This window comes from Salvelinus fontinalis, chromosome 2 (genome assembly GCF_029448725.1).
Source record: "Salvelinus fontinalis isolate EN_2023a chromosome 2, ASM2944872v1, whole genome shotgun sequence".
Lineage (NCBI taxonomy): Eukaryota > Metazoa > Chordata > Actinopteri > Salmoniformes > Salmonidae > Salvelinus > Salvelinus fontinalis.
Genome location: NC_074666.1, coordinates 96,139,898 through 96,159,440, shown reverse-complemented (window position 1 = coordinate 96,159,440; position 19,543 = coordinate 96,139,898). Strand labels below are relative to the sequence as shown.

Below are 19,543 nucleotides of genomic sequence, written 5' to 3'. Positions count from 1 at the left end.
GGTCGCTGGTTAGTAACCAGAAGGTCGCTGGTTAGTAACCGAAAGGTCGCTGGTTAGTAACCGGAAGGTCGCTGGTTAGTAACCGGAAGGTCGCTGGTTAGTAACCGGAAGGTCGCTGGTTAGTAACCGAGAGGTCGCTGGTTAGTAACCGAGAGGTCGCTGGTTAGTAACCGAAAGGTCGCTGGTTAGTAACCGAAAGGTCGCTGGTTAGTAACCGAAAGGTCGCTGGTTAGTAACCGAGAGGTCGCTGGTTAGTAACCGGAAGGTCGCTGGTTAGTAACCGAGATGTCGCTGGTTAGTAAACGGACGGTCGCTGGTTAGTAACCGAGAGGTCGCTGGTTAGTAACCGAAAGGTCGCTGGTTAGTAACCGGAAGGTCGCTGGTTAGTAACCGAAAGGTCGCTGGTTAGTAACCGAAAGGTCGCTGGTTAGTAACCGGAAGGTCGCTGGTTAGTAACCGGAAGGTCGCTGGTTAGTAACCGAGAGGTCGCTGGTTAGTAACCGAGAGGTCGCTGGTTAGTAACCGAAAGGTCGCTGGTTAGTAACCGAAAGGTCGCTGGTTAGTAACCGAAAGGTCGCTGGTTAGTAACCGGAAGGTCGCTGGTTAGTAACCGGAAGGTCGCTGGTTAGTAACCGGAAGGTCGCTGGTTAGTAACCGAGAGGTCGCTGGTTAGTAACCGAGAGGTCGCTGGTTAGTAACCGAAAGGTCGCTGGTTAGTAACCGAAAGGTCGCTGGTTAGTAACCGAGAGGTCGCTGGTTAGTAACCGGAAGGTCGCTGGTTAGTAACCGAGATGTCGCTGGTTAGTAACCGGACGGTCGCTGGTTAGTAACCGAGAGGTCGCTGGTTAGTAACCGAAAGGTCGCTGGTTAGTAACCAGAAGGTCGCTGGTTAGTAACCGAAAGGTCGCTGGTTAGTAACCGAAAGGTCGCTGGTTAGTAACCGAGAGGTCGCTGGTTAGTAACCGGAAGGTCGCTGGTTAGTAACCGAGATGTCGCTGGTTAGTAACCGGACGGTCGCTGGTTAGTAACCGAGAGGTCGCTGGTTAGTAACCGGACGGTCGCTGGTTAGTAACCGAGAGGTCGCTGGTTAGTAACCGAAAGGTCGCTGGTTAGTAACCGAAAGGTCGCTGGTTAGTAACCGGAAGGTCGCTGGTTAGTAACCGGAAGGTCGCTGGTTAGTAACCGGAAGGTCGCTGGTTAGTAACCGAGAGGTCGCTGGTTAGTAACCGAGAGGTCGCTGGTTAGTAACCGAAAGGTCGCTGGTTAGTAACCGAAAGGTCGCTGGTTAGTAACCGAAAGGTCGCTGGTTAGTAACCGAGAGGTCGCTGGTTAGTAACCGGAAGGTCGCTGGTTAGTAACCGAGATGTCGCTGGTTAGTAACCGGACGGTCGCTGGTTAGTAACCGAGAGGTCGCTGGTTAGTAACCGAAAGGTCGCTGGTTAGTAACCAGAAGGTCGCTGGTTAGTAACCGAAAGGTCGCTGGTTAGTAACCGAAAGGTCGCTGGTTAGTAACCGGAAGGTCGCTGGTTAGTAACCGGAAGGTCGCTGGTTAGTAACCGAGAGGTCGCTGGTTAGTAACCGAGAGGTCGCTGGTTAGTAACCGAAAGGTCGCTGGTTAGTAACCGAAAGGTCGCTGGTTAGTAACCGAAAGGTCGCTGGTTAGTAACCGGAAGGTCGCTGGTTAGTAACCGGAAGGTCGCTGGTTAGTAACCGGGAGGTCGCTGGTTAGTAACCGGGAGGTCGCTGGTTAGTAACCGGGAGGTCGCTGGTTAGTAACCGGAAGGTCGCTGGTTAGTAACCGGGAGGTCGCTGGTTAGTAACCGGAAGGTCGCTGGTTAGTAACCGAAAGGTCGCTGGTTAGTAACCGGGAGGTCGCTGGTTAGTAACCGAGAGGTCGCTGGTTAGTAACCGGGAGGTCGCTGGTTAGTTACCGAAAGGTCGCTGGTTAGTAACCGGGAGGTCGCTGGTTAGTAACCGGGAGGTCGCTGGTTAGTAACCGGGAGGTCGCTGGTTAGTAACCGGGAGGTCGCTGGTTAGTAACCGGGAGGTCGCTGGTTAGTAACCGGAAGGTCCCTGGTTAGTAACCGGGAGGTCGCTGGTTAGTAACCGGGAGGTCGCTGGTTAGTAACCGGGAGGTCGCTGGTTCGAATCCTCAAGCCGACTACGTGAAAAAATGTCTTAACCATCATTTCTCCTGTAAGTGGCTCTGGGATAAGTGAGTCTACTAAATGACTCCCTACTGTAGTGGCTCTGGATCAGAGAGTCTGTTAAATGACTCCCTACTGTAAGTGGCTCTGGATCAGAGAGTCTGCTAAATGACTCCCTACTGTAGTGGCTCTGGATAAGTGAGTCTACTAAATGACTCCCTACTGTAGTGGCTCTGGATCAGAGAGTCTGCTAAATGACTCCCTACTGTAGTGGCTCTGGATAAGTGAATCTACTAAATGACTCCCTACTGTAGTGGCTCTGGATCAGAGAGTCTGCTAAATGACTCCCTACTGTAAGTGGCTCTGGATCAGAGAGTCTGCTAAATGACTCACTACTGTAGTGTCTCTGGATCAGAGAGTCTGCTAAATGACTCACTACTGTAAGTGTCTCTGGATCAGAGAGTCTGCTAAATGACTCCCTACTGTAGTGGCTCTGGATAAGAGAGTCTGCTAAATGACTCACTACTGTAGTGGCTCTGGATCAGAGAATCTGTTAAATGACTCACTACTGTAGTGGCTCTGGATCAGAGAGTCTGCTAAATGACTCCCTACTGTAGTGGCTCTGGATCAGAGAGCCTGTTAAATGACTCCCTACTGTAAGTGGCTCTGGATCAGAGAGTCTGCTAAATGACTCCCTACTGTAAGTGGCTCTGGATCAGAGAGTCTGCTAAACGACTCACTACTGTAAGTGGCTCTGGATCAGAGAGTCTACTAAATGACTCCCTACTGTAAGTGTCTCTGGATAAGAGAGTCTGTTAAATGACTCCCTACTGTAGTGGCTCTGGATTAGGGAGTCTGCTAAATGACTCACTACTGTAGTGGCTCTGGATCAGAGAGTTTGCTAAATGACTCCCTACTGTAGTGGCTCTGGATCAGGGAGTCTGCTAAATGACTCACTACTGTAGTGGCTCTGGATCAGAGAGTCTACTAAATGACTCCCTACTGTAGTGGCTCTGGATCAGAGAGTTTGCTAAATGACTCCCTACTGTATTGGCTCTGGATCAGGGAGTTTGCTAAATGACTCCCTACTGTAGTGGCTCTGGATCAGAGAGTCTACTAAATGACTCCCTACTGTAAGTGTCTCTGGATCAGAGAGTCTGTTAAATGACTCCCTACTGTAAGTGTCTCTGGATCAGAGAGTCTGCTAAATGACTCCCTACTGTAGTGGCTCTGGATCAGAGAGTCTGCTAAATGACTCCCTACTGTAAGTGGCTCTGGATCAGAGAGTCTGTTAAATGACTCACTACTGTAGTGGCTCTGGATCAGAGAGTCTGCTAAATGACTCCCTACTGTAAGTGGCTCTGGATCAGAGAGTCTGCTAAATGACTCCCTACTGTAGTAGCTCTGGATCAGAGAGTCTGGTAAATGACTCCAATGTGAATGTGTGTCTGTATAGGGTATAACTCCATGGGGTATGAGATGTCTAAGCCAGACCTCCGGGCGGAGCTGGAGGCGGACCTGAAGCTGGTATCGGAGGGGAGGAAGGACAAACAGAGCGTGTTGAGACACCACATTCACAAATACAAGACGGTCTTCGTAGAGTCTGTCAAGAAAGCCAAGAGGTGAAATACACACATACACACACACACACACACACACACACACACACACACACACACACACACACACACACACACACACACACACAAATACAAGACGGTCTTCGTAGAGTCTGTCAAGAAAGCCAAGAGGTGAAACACACACACACACACACACACACACACACACAGACACACACACACACACACACACACACACACACACACACACACACAGACACACAGCAGTTGTAATGTGTCGTTTCTTGTCGTCTCTCAGGTTGGACGAGGCTCTGTCTATCTATCTGGGCGCGGCCCAGGAGTTCAGCGAATCAGAGCAGCAGGATATGGAGATGCCCCTCCCAGTCAGGAAGTGTCCTCAGTGTGGGCGGGACATGGTGCTGCGGAGGAGGAAGGAGGGGAACGGGTGAGACGGGGGAGACTGGGGGAGGGATGAGACTGGACGGGGGAAACAAACTTTTTGAAGGAAGGTTAGTTCTGTTGTGAAGAAAGGTTAGTTCTGTTGTTGTGAAGGAAGGTTAGTTCTGTTGTTGTGAAGGAAGGTTAGTTCTGTTGTTGTGAAGGAAGGTTGGTTCTGTTGTTATGAAGGAAGGTTAGTTCTGTTGTTGTGAAGGAATGTTGGTTCTGTTGTTGTGAAGGAAGGTTGGTTCTGTTGTTGTGAAGGAGGGTTGGTTCTGTTGTTGTGAAGGAAGGTTAGTTATGTTGTGAAGGAAGGTTGGTTCTGTTGTTGTGAAGGAAGGTTGGTTCTGTTGTTGTGAAGGAAGGTTGGTTCTGTTGTTGTGAAGGAAGGTTAGTTCTGTTGTTGTGAAGGAAGGTTAGTTCTGTTGTGAAGGAAGGTTGGTTCTGTTGTTGTGAAGGAAGGTTGGTTCTGTTGTTGTGAAGGAAGGTTGGTTCTGTTGTTGTGAAGGAAGGTTAGTTCTGTTGTGAAGGAAGGATTGTTCTGTTGTTGTGAAGGGAGGTTAGTTCTGTTGTTGTGAAGGAAGGTTGGTTCTGTTGTTGTGAAGGAATGTTAGTTCTGTTGTTGTGAAGGAAGGTTAGTTCTGTTGTTGTGAAGGAATGTTGGTTCTGTTGTTGTGAAGGAATGTTGGTTCTGTTGTTGTGAAGGAAGGTGTGTTCGGTTGTTGTGAAGGAAGGTTAGTTCTGTTGTTGTGAAGGAAGGTTAGTTCTGTTGTTGTGAAGGAAGGTTAGTTCTGTTGTTGTGAAGGAAGGTTAGTTATGTTGTTGTGAAGGAAGGTTAGTTCTGTTGTTGTGAAGGAAGGTTAGTTCGGTTGTTGTGAAGGAAGGTTAGTTCGGTTGTTGTGAAGGAAGGTTAGTTCTGTTGTTGTGAAGGAAGGTTAGTTCTGTTGTTGTGAAGGAAGGTTAGTTCTGTTGTTGTGAAGGAAGGTTAGTTCTGTTGTTGTGAAGGAAGGTTAGTTCTGTTGTTGTGAAGGAAGGTTAGTTCTGTTGTTGTGAAGGAAGGTCAGTTCTGTTGTTGTGAAGGAAGGTTAGTTCTGTTGTTGTGAAGGAAGGTTAGTTCTGTTGTTGTGAAGGAAGGTTAGTTCTGTTGTTGTGAAGGAAGGTCAGTTCTGTTGTTGTGAAGGAAGGTTAGTTCTGTTGTTCTGCCTCAACTACCTTTTCTCAGAACTTTTCCAAACGGACATTTTGACCACTTTCACCACACTTTACACAAAGTCTTGGAGGGTATAAAAGACTGCTTCTCTGCTATTTAATATCTTCCAATCCTCTCTCTCTCTAACAGGAAGTACCTGTCTTGCGTTGGTTACCCAGAATGCAAGTGTTCCGTGTGGTTTCCTGACACGGTGTTAGAGGTCAACAGAGACGAGTCTGTCTGTCCCACCTGTCAGCCCCGCCCCGTTCACATGTAGGTATCTGTCTGTCTGTCTGTCTGTCTGTCTGTCTGTCTGTCTGTCTGTCTGTCTGTCTGTCTGTCAGCCCCGCCCCGTTCACATGTAGGTATCTGTCTGTCTGTCTGTTATACCAGTCTGTCTGTCTGTCTGTTATACCTGTCTGTCTGTCTGTCTGTCTGTCTTCCCTGATGGTTTTGGAGACAGAGTGTTATGAACCTGAGGTGAGGTGGGATGCCTTAGCAGTCTTAGCAGAGTAAGGGTAGTGGAGGGCTCGATATGAAACCAGCCTTAGTAGTCTAGACCTAGGGTAAGGGTAGTGGAGGGCTTGATATGAAACCAGCCTTAGCAGTCTAGACCTAGAGTAAGGGTAGTGGAGGGCTCGATATGAAACCAGCCTTAGCAGTCTAGACCTAGAGTAAGGGTAGTGGAGGGCTCGATATGAAACCAGCCTTAGTAGTCTAGACCTAGGGTAAGGGTAGTGGAGGGCTTGATATGAAACCAGCCTTAGCAGTCTAGACCTAGAGTAAGGGTAGTGGAGGGCTCGATATGAAACCAGCCTTAGCAGTCTAGACCTAGGGTAGTGGAGGGCTTGATATGAAACCAGCCTTAGCAGTCTAGACCTAGGGTAAGGGTAGTGGAGGGCTCGATATGAAACCAGCCTTAGCAGTCTAGACCTAGGGTAAGGGTAGTGGAGGGCTCGATATGAAACCAGCCTTAGCAGTCTAGACCTAGGGTAAGGGTAGTGGAGGGCTCGATATGAAACCAGCCTTAGCAGTCTAGACCTAGGGTAAGGGTAGTGGAGGGCTCGATATGAAACCAGCCTTAGCAGTCTAGACCTAGGGTAAGGGTAGTGGAGGGCTTGATATGAAACCAGCCTTAGCAGTCTAGACCTAGGGTAGTGGAGGGCTTGATATGAAACCAGCCTTAGCAGTCTAGACCTAGGGTAAGGGTAGTGGAGGGCTTGATATGAAACCAGCCTTAGTAGTCTAGACCTAGGGTAAGGGTAGTGGAGGGCTTGATATGAAACCAGCCTTAGTAGTCTAGACCTAGGGTAAGGGTAGTGGAGGGCTTGATATGAAACCAGCCTTAGTAGTCTAGACCTAGGGTAAGGGTAGTGGAGGGCTCGATATGAAACCAGCCTTAGCAGTCTAGACCTAGGGTAAGGGTAGTGGAGGGCTCGATATGAAACCAGCCTTAGTAGTCTAGACCTAGAGTAAGGGTAGTGGAGGGCTTGATATGAAACCAGCCTTAGCAGTCTAGACCTAGGGTAGTGGAGGGCTTGATATGAAACCAGCCTTAGCAGTCTAGACCTAGGGTAGTGGAGGGCTTGATATGAAACCAGCCTTAGCAGTCTAGACCTAGGGTAGTGGAGGGCTTGATATGAAACCAGCCTTAGTAGTCTAGACCTAGGGTAAGGGTAGTGGAGGGCTTGATATGAAACCAGCCTTAGCAGTCTAGACCTAGGGTAAGGGTAGTGGAGGGCTTGATATGAAACCAGCCTTAGCAGTCTAGACCTAGGGTAAGGGTAGTGGAGGGCTCGATATGAAACCAGCCTTAGCAGTCTAGACCTAGGGTAAGGGTAGTGGAGGGCTTGATATGAAACCAGCCTTAGCAGTCTAGACCTAGGGTAGTGGAGGGCTTGATATGAAACCAGCCTTAGTAGTCTAGACCTAGGGTAGTGGAGGGCTCGATATGAAACCAGCCTTAGCAGTCTAGACCTAGGGTAGTGGAGGGCTCGATATGAAACCAGCCTTAGCAGTCTAGCCCTAGGGTAAGGGTAGTGGAGGGCTTGATATGAAACCAGCCTTAGCAGTCTAGACCTAGGGTAGTGGAGGGCTCGATATGAAACCAGCCTTAGCAGTCTAGCCCTAGGGTAAGGGTAGTGGAGGGCTTGATATGAAACCAGCCTTAGTAGTCTAGACCTAGGGTAAGGGTAGTGGAGGGCTTGATATGAAACCAGCCTTAGTAGTCTAGACCTAGGGTAAGGGTAGTGGAGGGCTCGATATGAAACCAGCCTTAGCAGTCTAGACCTAGGGTAAGGGTAGTGGAGGGCTTGATATGAAACCAGCCTTAGCAGTCTAGACCTAGGGTAAGGGTAGTGGAGGGCTCGATATGAAACCAGCCTTAGCAGTCTAGCCCTAGGGTAAGGGTAGTGGAGGGCTTGATATGAAACCAGCCTTAGTAGTCTAGACCTAGGGTAAGGGTAGTGGAGGGCTTGATATGAAACCAGCCTTAGCAGTCTAGACCTAGGGTAAGGGTAGTGGAGGGCTCGATATGAAACCAGCCTTAGCAGTCTAGACCTAGGGTAAGGGTAGTGGAGGGCTTGATATGAAACCAGCCTTAGTAGTCTAGACCTAGGGTAAGGGTAGTGGAGGGCTTGATATGAAACCAGCCTTAGTAGTCTAGACCTAGGGTAAGGGTAGTGGAGGGCTTGATATGAAACCAGCCTTAGCAGTCTTGACCTAGGGTAAGGGTAGTGGAGGGCTCGATATGAAACCAGCCTTAGCAGTCTAGACCTAGGGTAAGGGTAGTGGAGGGCTCGATATGAAACCAGCCTTAGCAGTCTAGACCTAGGGTAAGGGTAGTGGAGGGCTCGATATGAAACCAGCCTTAGCAATCTAGACCTAGGGTAAGGGTAGTGGAGGGCTCGATATGAAACCAGCCTTAGCAGTCTAGACCTAGGGTAAGGGTAGTGGAGGGCTCGATATGAAACCAGCCTTAGCAGTCTAGACCTAGGGTAAGGGTAGTGGAGGGCTCGATATGAAACCAGCCTTAGCAGTCTAGCCCTAGGGTAAGGGTAGTGGAGGGCTCGATATGAAACCAGCCTTAGTAGTCTAGACCTAGGGTAGTGGAGGGCTTGATATGAAACCAGCCTTAGTAGTCTAGACCTAGGGTAAGGGTAGTGGAGGGCTCGATATGAAACCAGCCTTAGCAGTCTAGACCTAGGGTAAGGGTAGTGGAGGGCTCGATATGAAACCAGCCTTAGCAGTCTAGCCCTAGGGTAAGGGTAGAGGAGGGCTCGATATGAAACCAGCCTTAGCAGTCTAGACCTAGGGTAAGGGTAGTGGAGGGCTCGATATGAAACCAGCCTTAGCAATCTAGACCTAGGGTAAGGGTAGTGGAGGGCTCGATATGAAACCAGCCTTAGCAGTCTAGACCTAGGGTAAGGGTAGTGGAGGGCTTGATATGAAACCAGCCTTAGCAGTCTAGACCTAGGGTAAGGGTAGTGGAGGGCTCGATATGAAACCAGCCTTAGCAGTCTAGCCCTAGGGTAAGGGTAGTGGAGGGCTCGATATGAAACCAGCCTTAGTAGTCTAGACCTAGGGTAAGGGTAGTGGAGGGCTCGATATGAAACCAGCCTTAGCAGTCTAGCCCTAGGGTAAGGGTAGTGGAGGGCTCGATATGAAACCAGCCTTAGCAGTCTAGACCTAGGGTAAGGGTAGTGGAGGGCTCGATATGAAACCAGCCTTAGCAGTCTAGCCCTAGGGTAAGGGTAGTGGAGGGCTCGATATGAAACCAGCCTTAGTAGTCTAGACCTAGGGTAGTGGAGGGCTTGATATGAAACCAGCCTTAGCAGTCTAGACCTAGGGTAAGGGTAGTGGAGGGCTCGATATGAAACCAGCCTTAGCAGTCTAGCCCTAGGGTAAGGGTAGTGGAGGGCTCGATATGAAACCAGCCTTAGTAGTCTAGACCTAGGGTAAGGGTAGTGGAGGGCTCGATATGAAACCAGCCTTAGTAGTCTAGACCTAGGGTAAGGGTAGTGGAGGGCTCGATATGAAACCAGCCTTAGCAGTCTAGCCCTAGGGTAAGGGTAGTGGAGGGCTCGATATGAAACCAGCCTTAGCAGTCTAGACCTAGGGTAAGGGTAGTGGAGGGCTCGATATGAAACCAGCCTTAGCAGTCTAGCCCTAGGGTAAGGGTAGTGGAGGGCTCGATATGAAACCAGCCTTAGTAGTCTAGACCTAGGGTAGTGGAGGGCTTGATATGAAACCAGCCTTAGCAGTCTAGACCTAGGGTAGTGGAGGGCTCGATATGAAACCAGCCTTAGTAGATCCACTCCTCCCAGACGTATTGAAATGATTCAGTCCTATAACGCAGTCTAACCGGTCCTGTAGCCTCGGCTATATCTTGATTTATTAAGGATGTGGTTCACAATTTACAGAATACAGTTTTCGGGAGCGTAGTACTTTTTATTTTAGAAGTGCGATGCGTAAAGACATGGCTAGGTTTGTTGAAATTACAACAATGTTGACGGCCAATTGAGCGAACACTTAATAAACTATCAATCCCCAATGGACTGGGACAGACTACTGTATCCTCTGATATTTAATAAACTATCAATGGACTGGGACAGACTACTGTATCCTCTGCTATTTAATAACCTATCAATGGACTGGGACAGACTACTGTATCCTCTGCTATTTAATAACCTATCAATCCCCAATGGACTGGGACAGACTACTGTATCCTCTACTATTTAATAACCTATCAATGGACTGGGACAGACTACTGTATCCTCTGATATTTAATAACCTATCAATGGACTGGGACAGACTACTGTATCCTCTGATATTTAATAACCTATCAATGGACTGGGACAGACTACTGTATCCTCTGATATTTAATAACCTATCAATGGACTGGGACAGAATACTGTATCCTCTGATATTTAATAAACTATCAATGGACTGGGACAGACTACTGTATCCTCTGATATTTAATAACCTATCAATGGACTGGGACAGACTACTGTATCCTCTGATATTTAATAAACTATCAATCCCCAATGGACTGGGACAGACTACTGTATCCTCTGATATTTAATAACCTATCAATGGACTGGGACAGACTACTGTATCCTCTGCTATTTAATAAACTATCAATGGACTGGGACAGAATACTGTATCCTCTGATATTTAATAAACTATCAATGGACTGGGACAGACTACTGTATCCTCTGATATTTAATAACCTATCAATGGACTGGGACAGACTACTGTATCCTCTGATATTTAATAAACTATCAATCCCCAATGGACTGGGACAGACTACTGTATCCTCTGATATTTAATAACCTATCAATGGACTGGGACAGACTACTGTATCCTCTGATATTTAATAACCTATCAATGGACTGGGACAGACTACTGTATCCTCTGATATTTAATAACCTATCAATGGACTGGGACAGACTACTGTATCCTCTGATATTTAATAACCTATCAATGGACTGGGACAGACTACTGTATCCTCTGATATTTAATAAACTATCAATGGACTGGGACAGACTACTGTATCCTCTGATATTTAATAACCTATCAATGGACTGGGACAGACTACTGTATCCTCTGCTATTTAATAACCTATCAATCCCCAATGGACTGGGACAGACTACTGTATCCTCTGATATTTAATAACCTATCAATGGACTGGGACAGACTACTGTATCCTCTGATATTTAATAACCTATCAATCCCCAATGGACTGGGACAGACTACTGTATCCTCTGCTATTTAATAACCTATCAATGGACTGGGACAGACTACTGTATCCTCTGCTATTTAATAAACTATCAATGGACTGGGACAGACTACTGTATCCTCTGATATTTAATAACCTATCAATCCCCAATGGACTGGGACAGACTACTGTATCCTCTGCTATTTAATAACCTATCAATGGACTGGGACAGACTACTGTATCCTCTGCTATTTAATAACCTATCAATGGACTGGGACAGACTACTGTATCCTCTGATATTTAATAACCTATCAATGGACTGGGACAGACTACTGTATCCTCTGATATTTAATAACCTATCAATGGACTGGGACAGACTACTGTATCTGCCCCCCGGGTGTAATAAAGACTACATGACTCCTCCTCTTCCTCTACTCTACATGACTCCTCCTCTTCCTCTGCAGGTTAAAGTTGAAGTTCCGACGGGGCAGCCTCCCTCCCATGATGCCGCTGGAGTTCGTGGGCTGCATCGGAGGGTGTGACGAGACACTGAGGGAGGTGCTCAACCTCAAATACCTCAGAATGGGTGGAGGGGGGGTGGCGGGAGGAGTAGGAGGAGCTGGGGGAGGAAGAGGAGGAGCTGGGGGAGGAAGAGGAGGAGGAGGAAGGGGAGACACTGCAACCAGTCAGCCTAGACCTCGCCCAGCCCCCAGACCCAGACCGGACCCCCTGTCTCCCCAAGCCCCCAACCCCCCCTCCTCGTCCTGGCCCCCCCACCCTGACCCCCAGGCCCCACCCCCTGACCCCAGAGGTGGTGACATCACCGTGTGTAACTGTGGGTCGGAGGCGGTCCTCCTCACGGTGAAGAAAGACGGGCCTAACCAGGGAAGACAGTTCTATAAGTGTTCCTCTGGAGGCTGTAACTTCTTCCTGTGGAACGACCAGCCCAACACTAACATTTACCCTCCAGGCCCCCAGGGGGCGCCACCCGGCAGGCCACACCAGCCCCCCAGGCCCTCCGTGGGGTTGGGGGGAGGAGAGGTGGTGTGTAACTGCAGTGAGCCGGCGGTTCAGAGGACAGTCCAGAAGGAAGGACCTAATAAAGGAAAGGTGTTTCATACCTGTGGGAGACCCAGAGATCAACAGTGTGGATTCTTCCTCTGGGCTGACGAGAACGTCCCACCGCCAGGTAACGAAACACACACGCTGTTAGATCAACAGTGTGGATTCTTCCTCTGGGCTGACGAGAACGTCCCACCGCCAGGTAACGAAACACACACGCTGTTAGATCAACAGTGTGGATTCTTCCTCTGGGCTGACGAGAACGCCCCACCACCAGGTAACGAAACACACACGCTGTTAGATCAACAGTGTGGATTCTTCCTCTGGGCTGACGAGAACGTCCCACCGCCAGGTAACGAAACACACACGCTGTTAGATCAACAGTGTGGATTCTTCCTCTGGGCTGACGAGAACGTCCCACCGCCAGGTAACGAAACACACACGCTGTTAGATCAACAGTGTGGATTCTTCCTCTGGGCTTACGAGAACGTCCCACCGCCAGGTAACGAAACACACACGCTGTTAGATCAACAGTGTGGATTCTTCCTCTGGGCTGACGAGAACGTCCCACCGCCAGGTAACGAAACACACACGCTGTTAGATCAACAGTGTGGATTCTTCCTCTGGGCTTACGAGAACGTCCCACCGCCAGGTAACGAAACACACACAATGTAAGATCAACAGTGTGGATTCTTCCTCTGGGCTGACGAGAACGTCCCACCGCCAGGTAACGAAACACACACGCTGTTAGATGAACAGTGTGGATTCTTCCTCTGGGCTGACGAGAACGCCCCACCACCAGGTAACGAAACACACACGCTGTTAGATGAACAGTGTGGATTCTTCCTCTGGGCTGACGAGAACGCCCCACCACCAGGTAACGAAACACACACTGTAACACAAACACGCTGTAACACACACATGCAGACACATACACCCCCCCATTGCTAACCCTCTGTCTGTGTCTCTACCAGGTTCAGGTTCTGGAGAGAGAGGAGGGGGAGACTGGGGGAAGAGGGGGAGGGAGACTGGGGGAGGAGGAGGAGCCCCCACCACCGCCAGACCCCCCACCGTCAGGAAACCCCGTACCTGTGGCATCTGTCACATGCCTGGACACACACGTGTCACCTGCCCTCAGCGCTGACCTTTAACCCCGGATCCCACTGCTGCCATGGAGATGCTCTGTCCCCAGTGTGACCTTGTCCCCGACCTCTGAACTCTGATGTGATCAGGAAGCTCTGCGGTTGATGTTTGATATAAACACAGAACTAGAATCAGTTTACCTTCAACCTGACCCTAACCCTAACCATCAGGAGGGGATCCCAGACTGACCAGAGGTCAGCTTCTAGAGGTGTTAAACCAGGGTTAATTTGGGACAGGAGTGGATCCCAAACTGACCAGAGGTCAGGGTTAATTTGGGACAGGAATGGATCCCAAACTGACCAGAGGTCAGGGTTCATTTGGGACAGGAGTGGATCCCAAACTGACCAGAGGTCAGGGTTCATTTGGGACAGGAGTGGATCCCAGACTGACCAGAGGTCAGGGTTAATTTGGGACAGGAGTGGATCCCAAACTGACCAGAGGTCAGGGTTAATTTGGGACATGAGTGGGACCTGGGTTAATTCTGCCTGTGTTTCACCTCTGACAGAGAAACTGCTTTCATAATGACATGGAGAATGTTGTGAATACATCAATATTTTACAGAGAAATAAATGAATGGATTTGAATGGTAATTTGTCCCCAATATGTAACATTGGAGATAAGAATATAATTGTAAATCCAAGTAGCAGCTGGCAGGAGACTGACTGGAGAAAGGGGGAAGATTAATACTGTTATTTTTGAATGTTTATATAAAATCACTGAACCCAGCAATCTGTTGTCCTGTATTCTGTCTGACGGTAAGACAGTTCTGACTCTAAAATGTCTCCCTTGTGTTGATTCATGTTTACTAAGTTACAGTAGGAAGGACTTGTGTAAAACTTGATGATATTAAATGGAATGGAAATAGACCAAACGTTGTTTTTATTGGTTAGATTATAGCAGAGAGGAATAGGTGAAACTAGAATATTGATTGATTGACTTCAGAGCGTTCGTCAAGTTTCTATGGTTGAATGGGGCTGACCTTTAACCCCTGATTCCACTGCTCTCTCCTGAGTTGCGCCTCCCTGGGAGAGCTGTTCCGTTCCCAGACCGAAAGGGTGTTTCCGGTCCCAACAGCTGTTGTTCTGTCAAATGTTTATCATTTTGGCTAAGCCTTTTCCTTAACTTAATTATCCTAACCTGCTGCGAAAAGTACAATCTTACGTTCATTTGACAAAAACAGGTTCGATCACCGGTCCTTCACCTGGGTTTCCACTAGTTACCACACCCACATAGTTGGCTATATCGTAAAAATATATGAAAACAAAAATATGCCTTAATTTAAGGTTAGGCATAAGATTCCCAGTCTGAGTCAGGTTTAAAATCACATTTTAAGAAGATAAAGCGCGGTGTATGACTTTGTGGCTGTGGTAACTAGTGACCTCCGCTCCGCCTGCTAAACCAAACACCAACAGAGACTATAGCAGCGACTGACTGACGGTATCCCGAAGCAGACATGGCTGCCACCGGTGTCCTTCCTTTTATCCGGGGGGTAGACCTATCTGGAAACGACTTCAAAGTAAGACAACAAACGATTATATTTACCTACAGGACCATTATTCGTGACGGGTGAACGACAGGCAGCTAGGTAGTTAGCTGTGTGACTGTAGCTAGCTAGCAGCGCTAGCCCGGTAGCTAACGACATGCTAACCAAAACCAGGAACACTACCAGGGCGTTAGCCAGTTGTCAAACGACTGTTATGTCTGTCCGACCCCAAGTTAGCTAGCTAGCTGTGTGACTGGTCGGACTGTAGCTAACTAGTAGCGCTAGCCCGGTAGCTAACGACATGCTAACCAAACCAGGAACACTACCAGGGCGTTAGCCAGTTGTCAAACGACTGTTATGTCTGTCCGAAACACAAGTTAGCTAGCTAGCTGTGAATTATTGGAACACAACTCTCATTTAGTTAATTTAGGAAGCGGCTATCTTAACTATGACATTTGGGAAAGCAAGCTAACGTTAAGATGAGACCTAGCTGGCATGATCTGGCTCCATAACTAAGTTAACGTTATGTCTTAGCCCAATAATGGACTAAAAGGAGCCTATATATAACGTTACTGAAATCTAGTTGTATTCGTCACATGCTTCGTAAACAACAGGTGTCGACTATTTTCTTTCTCTCTGCATTGTTGACAAGGACCAGTCAGTAAGCATTTTCACTGTTTAATAATCTAGACCTGTTGTGTAAGACGCATGTGACGCATAACCCGTACCTTAAGCGATACGTATTAATGTTAAAACCCGAGCTTCGGGGCTTCCATCAAAACGTCCCGGTACTGAAGACACCTTCGACCAATGACTCTTATATGTAATGTAATGGAACTGAGTCAGGTTCAAGCTTAGCAATGTCTCTGTCTGTCTGGTTGTTTAAACCACTGCCATGATCATGTAACTCTATGCTTTTATAATAATTAACATACTGCATGTTATTTTATGTATCTGTCCCGTTAGATGTTTTAAGCCGACATGGTCAGACAAGACAGCTGAGAAGTATTTCTGCTTGTCTAGTTTAGAGACCCCCTCTCCTCTCCCATGTGTCAACCAGGGGGGAGATGACATCACCAGGCTCTGAGCATGTGTTGTGATGTCATGCTATTAAAACGTTCTCACTCGTGTTATTCTTGGCTTCTTTCTCTCTGTATTTCTACAAACAACAAGTCATGATTTTCGGCTGATAATAGCAGATATATATATTTATATTACATATATATATATAATAGGCAGGTAGCCTAGAGCGGTGCAGAGCGTTGGCCCAGTAACCGGAAGGTCGCTGGTTCGAATCCCAGAGTCGACTAGGTTTAAAAAAAAGTATGTCGACATGTCCTTGAGCAAGACACTTAACCCTAATTGTTAAGTTGCTGTGGATAAGAGCGTCTGCTCCATGACATAATAATACTGTGATGTAGTTAGGTCTCTTTAAGTTGCCAGACTTAGTGCTTCTGCTTGCTCTTTAGGGTCTCGTCTGTCCCAGATCTGTGCTGTTGTTAACCTGGCATAGACCTAGTGTTGAGTCCCTGTCTGTTTGGCTTGACAATGAAAGCAGTGACAGCTGTGGGCTTAGCAAGAGCACAAACACATCTGGGACAGGCTAGCACTGTAGTATGTTGGCCCCTAACCCTGTCTGTGTTTCTCTCTCTTCCTCTCTCGCTCTCTTCCTCTCTCGCTCTCTTCCTCTCTCGCTCTCTTCCTCTCTCGCTCTCTTCCTCTCTTGCTCTCTTCCTCTCGCTCTCTTCCTCTCGCTCTTTCTCTTCCTCTCGCTCTTTCTCTTCCTCTCTCTTCCTCTCGCTCTTTCTCTCTCTCGCTCTTTTTCTTCCTCTTCCTCTCGGTCTTCCTCTCGCTCTTTCTCTCTCTTCCTCTCTCTCCCTCTCGCTCTTTCTCTTCCTCTCCCTCTTTCTCTTCCTCTCCCTCTTTCTCTTCCTCTCCCTCTTTCTCTTCCTCTCGCTCTCTCTTCCTCTCCCTCTCTCTTCCTCTTGCTCTCTCTTCCTCTCGCTCTCTCTTCCTCTCTCTCTTCCCCTCTCTCTCTCTCTTCCCATCTGTCTCTCTTCCTCTTCCCCTCTCTCTCTCTCTCTTCCCATCTGTCTCTCTTCCTCTTCCCCTCTCTCTCTCTTCCCCTCTGTCTCTCTTCCCCTCTGTCTCTCTTCCACTTCCCCTCTCTCTCTCTTCCACTTCCCCTCTCTCTCTCTCTTCCCCTCTCTCTCTCTCTCTCTCTCTCTTCCCATCTGTCTCTCTTCCTCTTCCCCTCTCTCTCTCTTCCCCTCTGTCTCTCTTCCTCTTCCCCTCTCTCTCTCTCTTCCCCTCTGTCTCTCTTCCACTTCCCCTCTCTCTCTCTTCCACTTCCCCTCTCTCTCTCTCTTCCCCTCTGTCTCTCTTCCTCTTCCCCTCTGTCTCTTTTTCTCTTCCCCTCTGTCTCTCTTCCTCTTCCCCTCTCTCTCTCTCTCTTCCCATCTGTCTCTCTTCCTCTTCCCCTCTCTCTCTCTTCCCCTCTGTCTCTCTTCCCCTCTCTCTCTCTCTTCCCCTCTGTCTCTCTTCCACTTCCCCTCTCTCTCTCTTCCACTTCCCCTCTCTCTCTCTCTTCCCCTCTGTCTCTCTTCCTCTTCCCCTCTGTCTCTCTTTCTCTTCCCCTCTGTCTCTCTTCCTCTTCCCCTCTCTCTCTCTTCCCCTCTGTCTCTCTTCCACTTCCCCTCTCTCTCTCTCTTCCACTTCCCCTCTCTCTCTCTCTTCCCCTCTGTCTCTCTTCCTCTTCCCCTCTGTCTCTCTTTCTCTTCCCCTCTGTCTCTCTTCCTCTTCCCCTCTGTCTCTCTTCCCCTCTCTCTCTCTCTTCCCCTCTGTCTCTCTTCCTCTTCCCCTCTGTCTCTCTTCCTCTTCCCCTCTCTCTCTCTCTTCCCCTCTGTCTCTCTTCCTCTTCCCCTCGCTATCTCGCTCTCTTCCTCTCTCTCTCTTCCCCCCGCTCCCCAGGGAGGTTACTTCCCTGAGCACGTGAAGTCTATGAGCAGTCTGAGATGGCTGAAACTCAACAGGACAGGCCTGTGTTATCTGCCAGAGGAAGTGGCTGCACTGCAGAAACTGGTGAGTACAGACTGTGATGCCGACCCCATTTAGTCCACTGCAGAAACTGGTGAGTTCAGACTGTGATGCCGACCCCATTTAGTCCGCTATAGAAACTGGTGAGTACAGACTGTGATGCCGACCCCATTTAGTCCGCTATAGAAACTGGTGAGTACAGACTGTGATGCCGACCCCATTTAGTCCGCTATAGAAACTGGTGAGTACAGACTGTGATGCCGACCCCATTTAGTCCGCTATAGAAACTGGTGAGTACAGACTGTGATGCCGACCCCATTTAGTCCGCTATAGAAACTGGTGAGTACAGACTGTGATGCCGACCCCATTTAGTCCACTGCAGAAACTGGTGAGTACAGACTGTGATGCCGACCCCATTTAGCCCACTGGTCCATAGGCTGTTGGTCCACTGAGCATTTGTTAGTTGAGCAGTTACAGAATATATATGTTTTCTATGGTGGTGATTGATGCCTGTCTCAGTGGACTGTGGGAATGGCTCACCAGTAGTACATTCACTGTTAATTACCACCCTTTCTCTTCTACAATGTTTGTTTGGTTAGAAGAATAGTAGTAGACCTATAGACTACCTGGCCCCGATTACACATAGTAGTAGACCTATAGACTACCTGATTACACATAGTAGTAGACCTATAGACTACCTGATTACACATAGTAGTAGACCTATAGACTACCTGATTACACATAGTAGTAGACCTATAGACTACCTGATTACACATAGTAGTAGACCTATAGACTACCTGGTTACACATAGTAGTAGACCTATAGACTACCTGATTACACATAGTAGTAGACCTATAGACTACCTGGTTACACATAGTAGTAGACCTATAGACTACCTGGCCCTGATTACACATAGTAGTAGACCTATAGACTACCTGATTACACATAGTAGTAGACCTATAGACTACCTGATTACACATAGTAGTAGACCTATAGACGACCTGATTACACATAGTAGGAGACCTATAGACTACCTGGTTACACATAGTAGTAGACCTATAGACTACCTGATTACACATAGTAGTAGACCTATAGACTACCTGATTACACATAGTAGTAGACCTATAGACTACCTGGTTACACATAGTAGTAGACCTATAGACCACCTGGTTACACATAGTAGTAGACCTATAGACTACCTGATTACACATAGTAGTAGACCTATAGACTACCTGGTTACACATAGTAGTAGACCTATAGACTACCTGATTACACATAGTAGTAGACCTATAGACTACCTGATTACACATAGTAGTAGACCTATAGACTACCTGATTACACATAGTAGTAGACCTATAGACTACCTGATTACACATAGTAGTAGACCTATAGACTACCTGATTACACATAGTAGTAGACCTATAGACTACCTGATTACACATAGTAGTAGACCTATAGACTACCTGATTACACATAGTAGTAGACCTATAGACTACCTGATTACACATAGTAGTAGACCTATAGACTACCTGATTACACATAGTAGTAGACCTATAGACTACCTGATTACACATAGTAGTAGACCTATAGACTACCTGATTACACATAGTAGTAGACCTATAGACTACCTGATTACACATAGTAGTAGACCTATAGACCACCTGGTTACACATAGTAGTAGACCTATAGACTACCTGATTACACATAGTAGTAGACCTATAGACTACCTGGTTACACATAGTAGTA

General features: G+C 47.9%; 2 protein-coding genes across 3 annotated transcripts in view; both read left to right on the top strand.

The window, feature by feature from the left end:
* The window catches only part of LOC129867801 (DNA topoisomerase 3-alpha-like), a 38,801-nt gene extending 25,102 nt beyond the window's left edge, over positions 1-13,699 (top strand). Inside the window, exons 7-11 of the mRNA XM_055941302.1 lie at positions 3,604-3,769; positions 4,026-4,172; positions 5,505-5,627; positions 11,538-12,787; positions 13,110-13,699. Coding sequence (XP_055797277.1) covers positions 3,604-3,769; positions 4,026-4,172; positions 5,505-5,627; positions 11,538-12,787; positions 13,110-13,279 — 1,856 coding nt within the window. The 3' untranslated portion in view covers positions 13,280-13,699. The remainder of the gene's footprint in view (positions 1-3,603; positions 3,770-4,025; positions 4,173-5,504; positions 5,628-11,537; positions 12,788-13,109) is intronic.
* Positions 13,700-14,647: 948 nt separating this feature from the next.
* Positions 14,648-19,543, top strand: part of flii (FLII actin remodeling protein) — a 100,536-nt gene continuing 95,640 nt past the window's right edge. The window contains exons 1-2 of one of the 2 annotated variants that reach the window (XM_055896556.1): positions 14,648-14,794; positions 17,732-17,842. In XM_055896556.1, the coding sequence (XP_055752531.1) occupies positions 14,732-14,794; positions 17,732-17,842 (174 nt within the window). In that variant the 5' untranslated portion in view covers positions 14,648-14,731. Of the gene's footprint in view, positions 14,795-17,731; positions 17,843-18,137; positions 18,186-19,543 lie in introns of those variants that run through there. The other variant, XM_055896565.1, reaches the window with a different exon arrangement.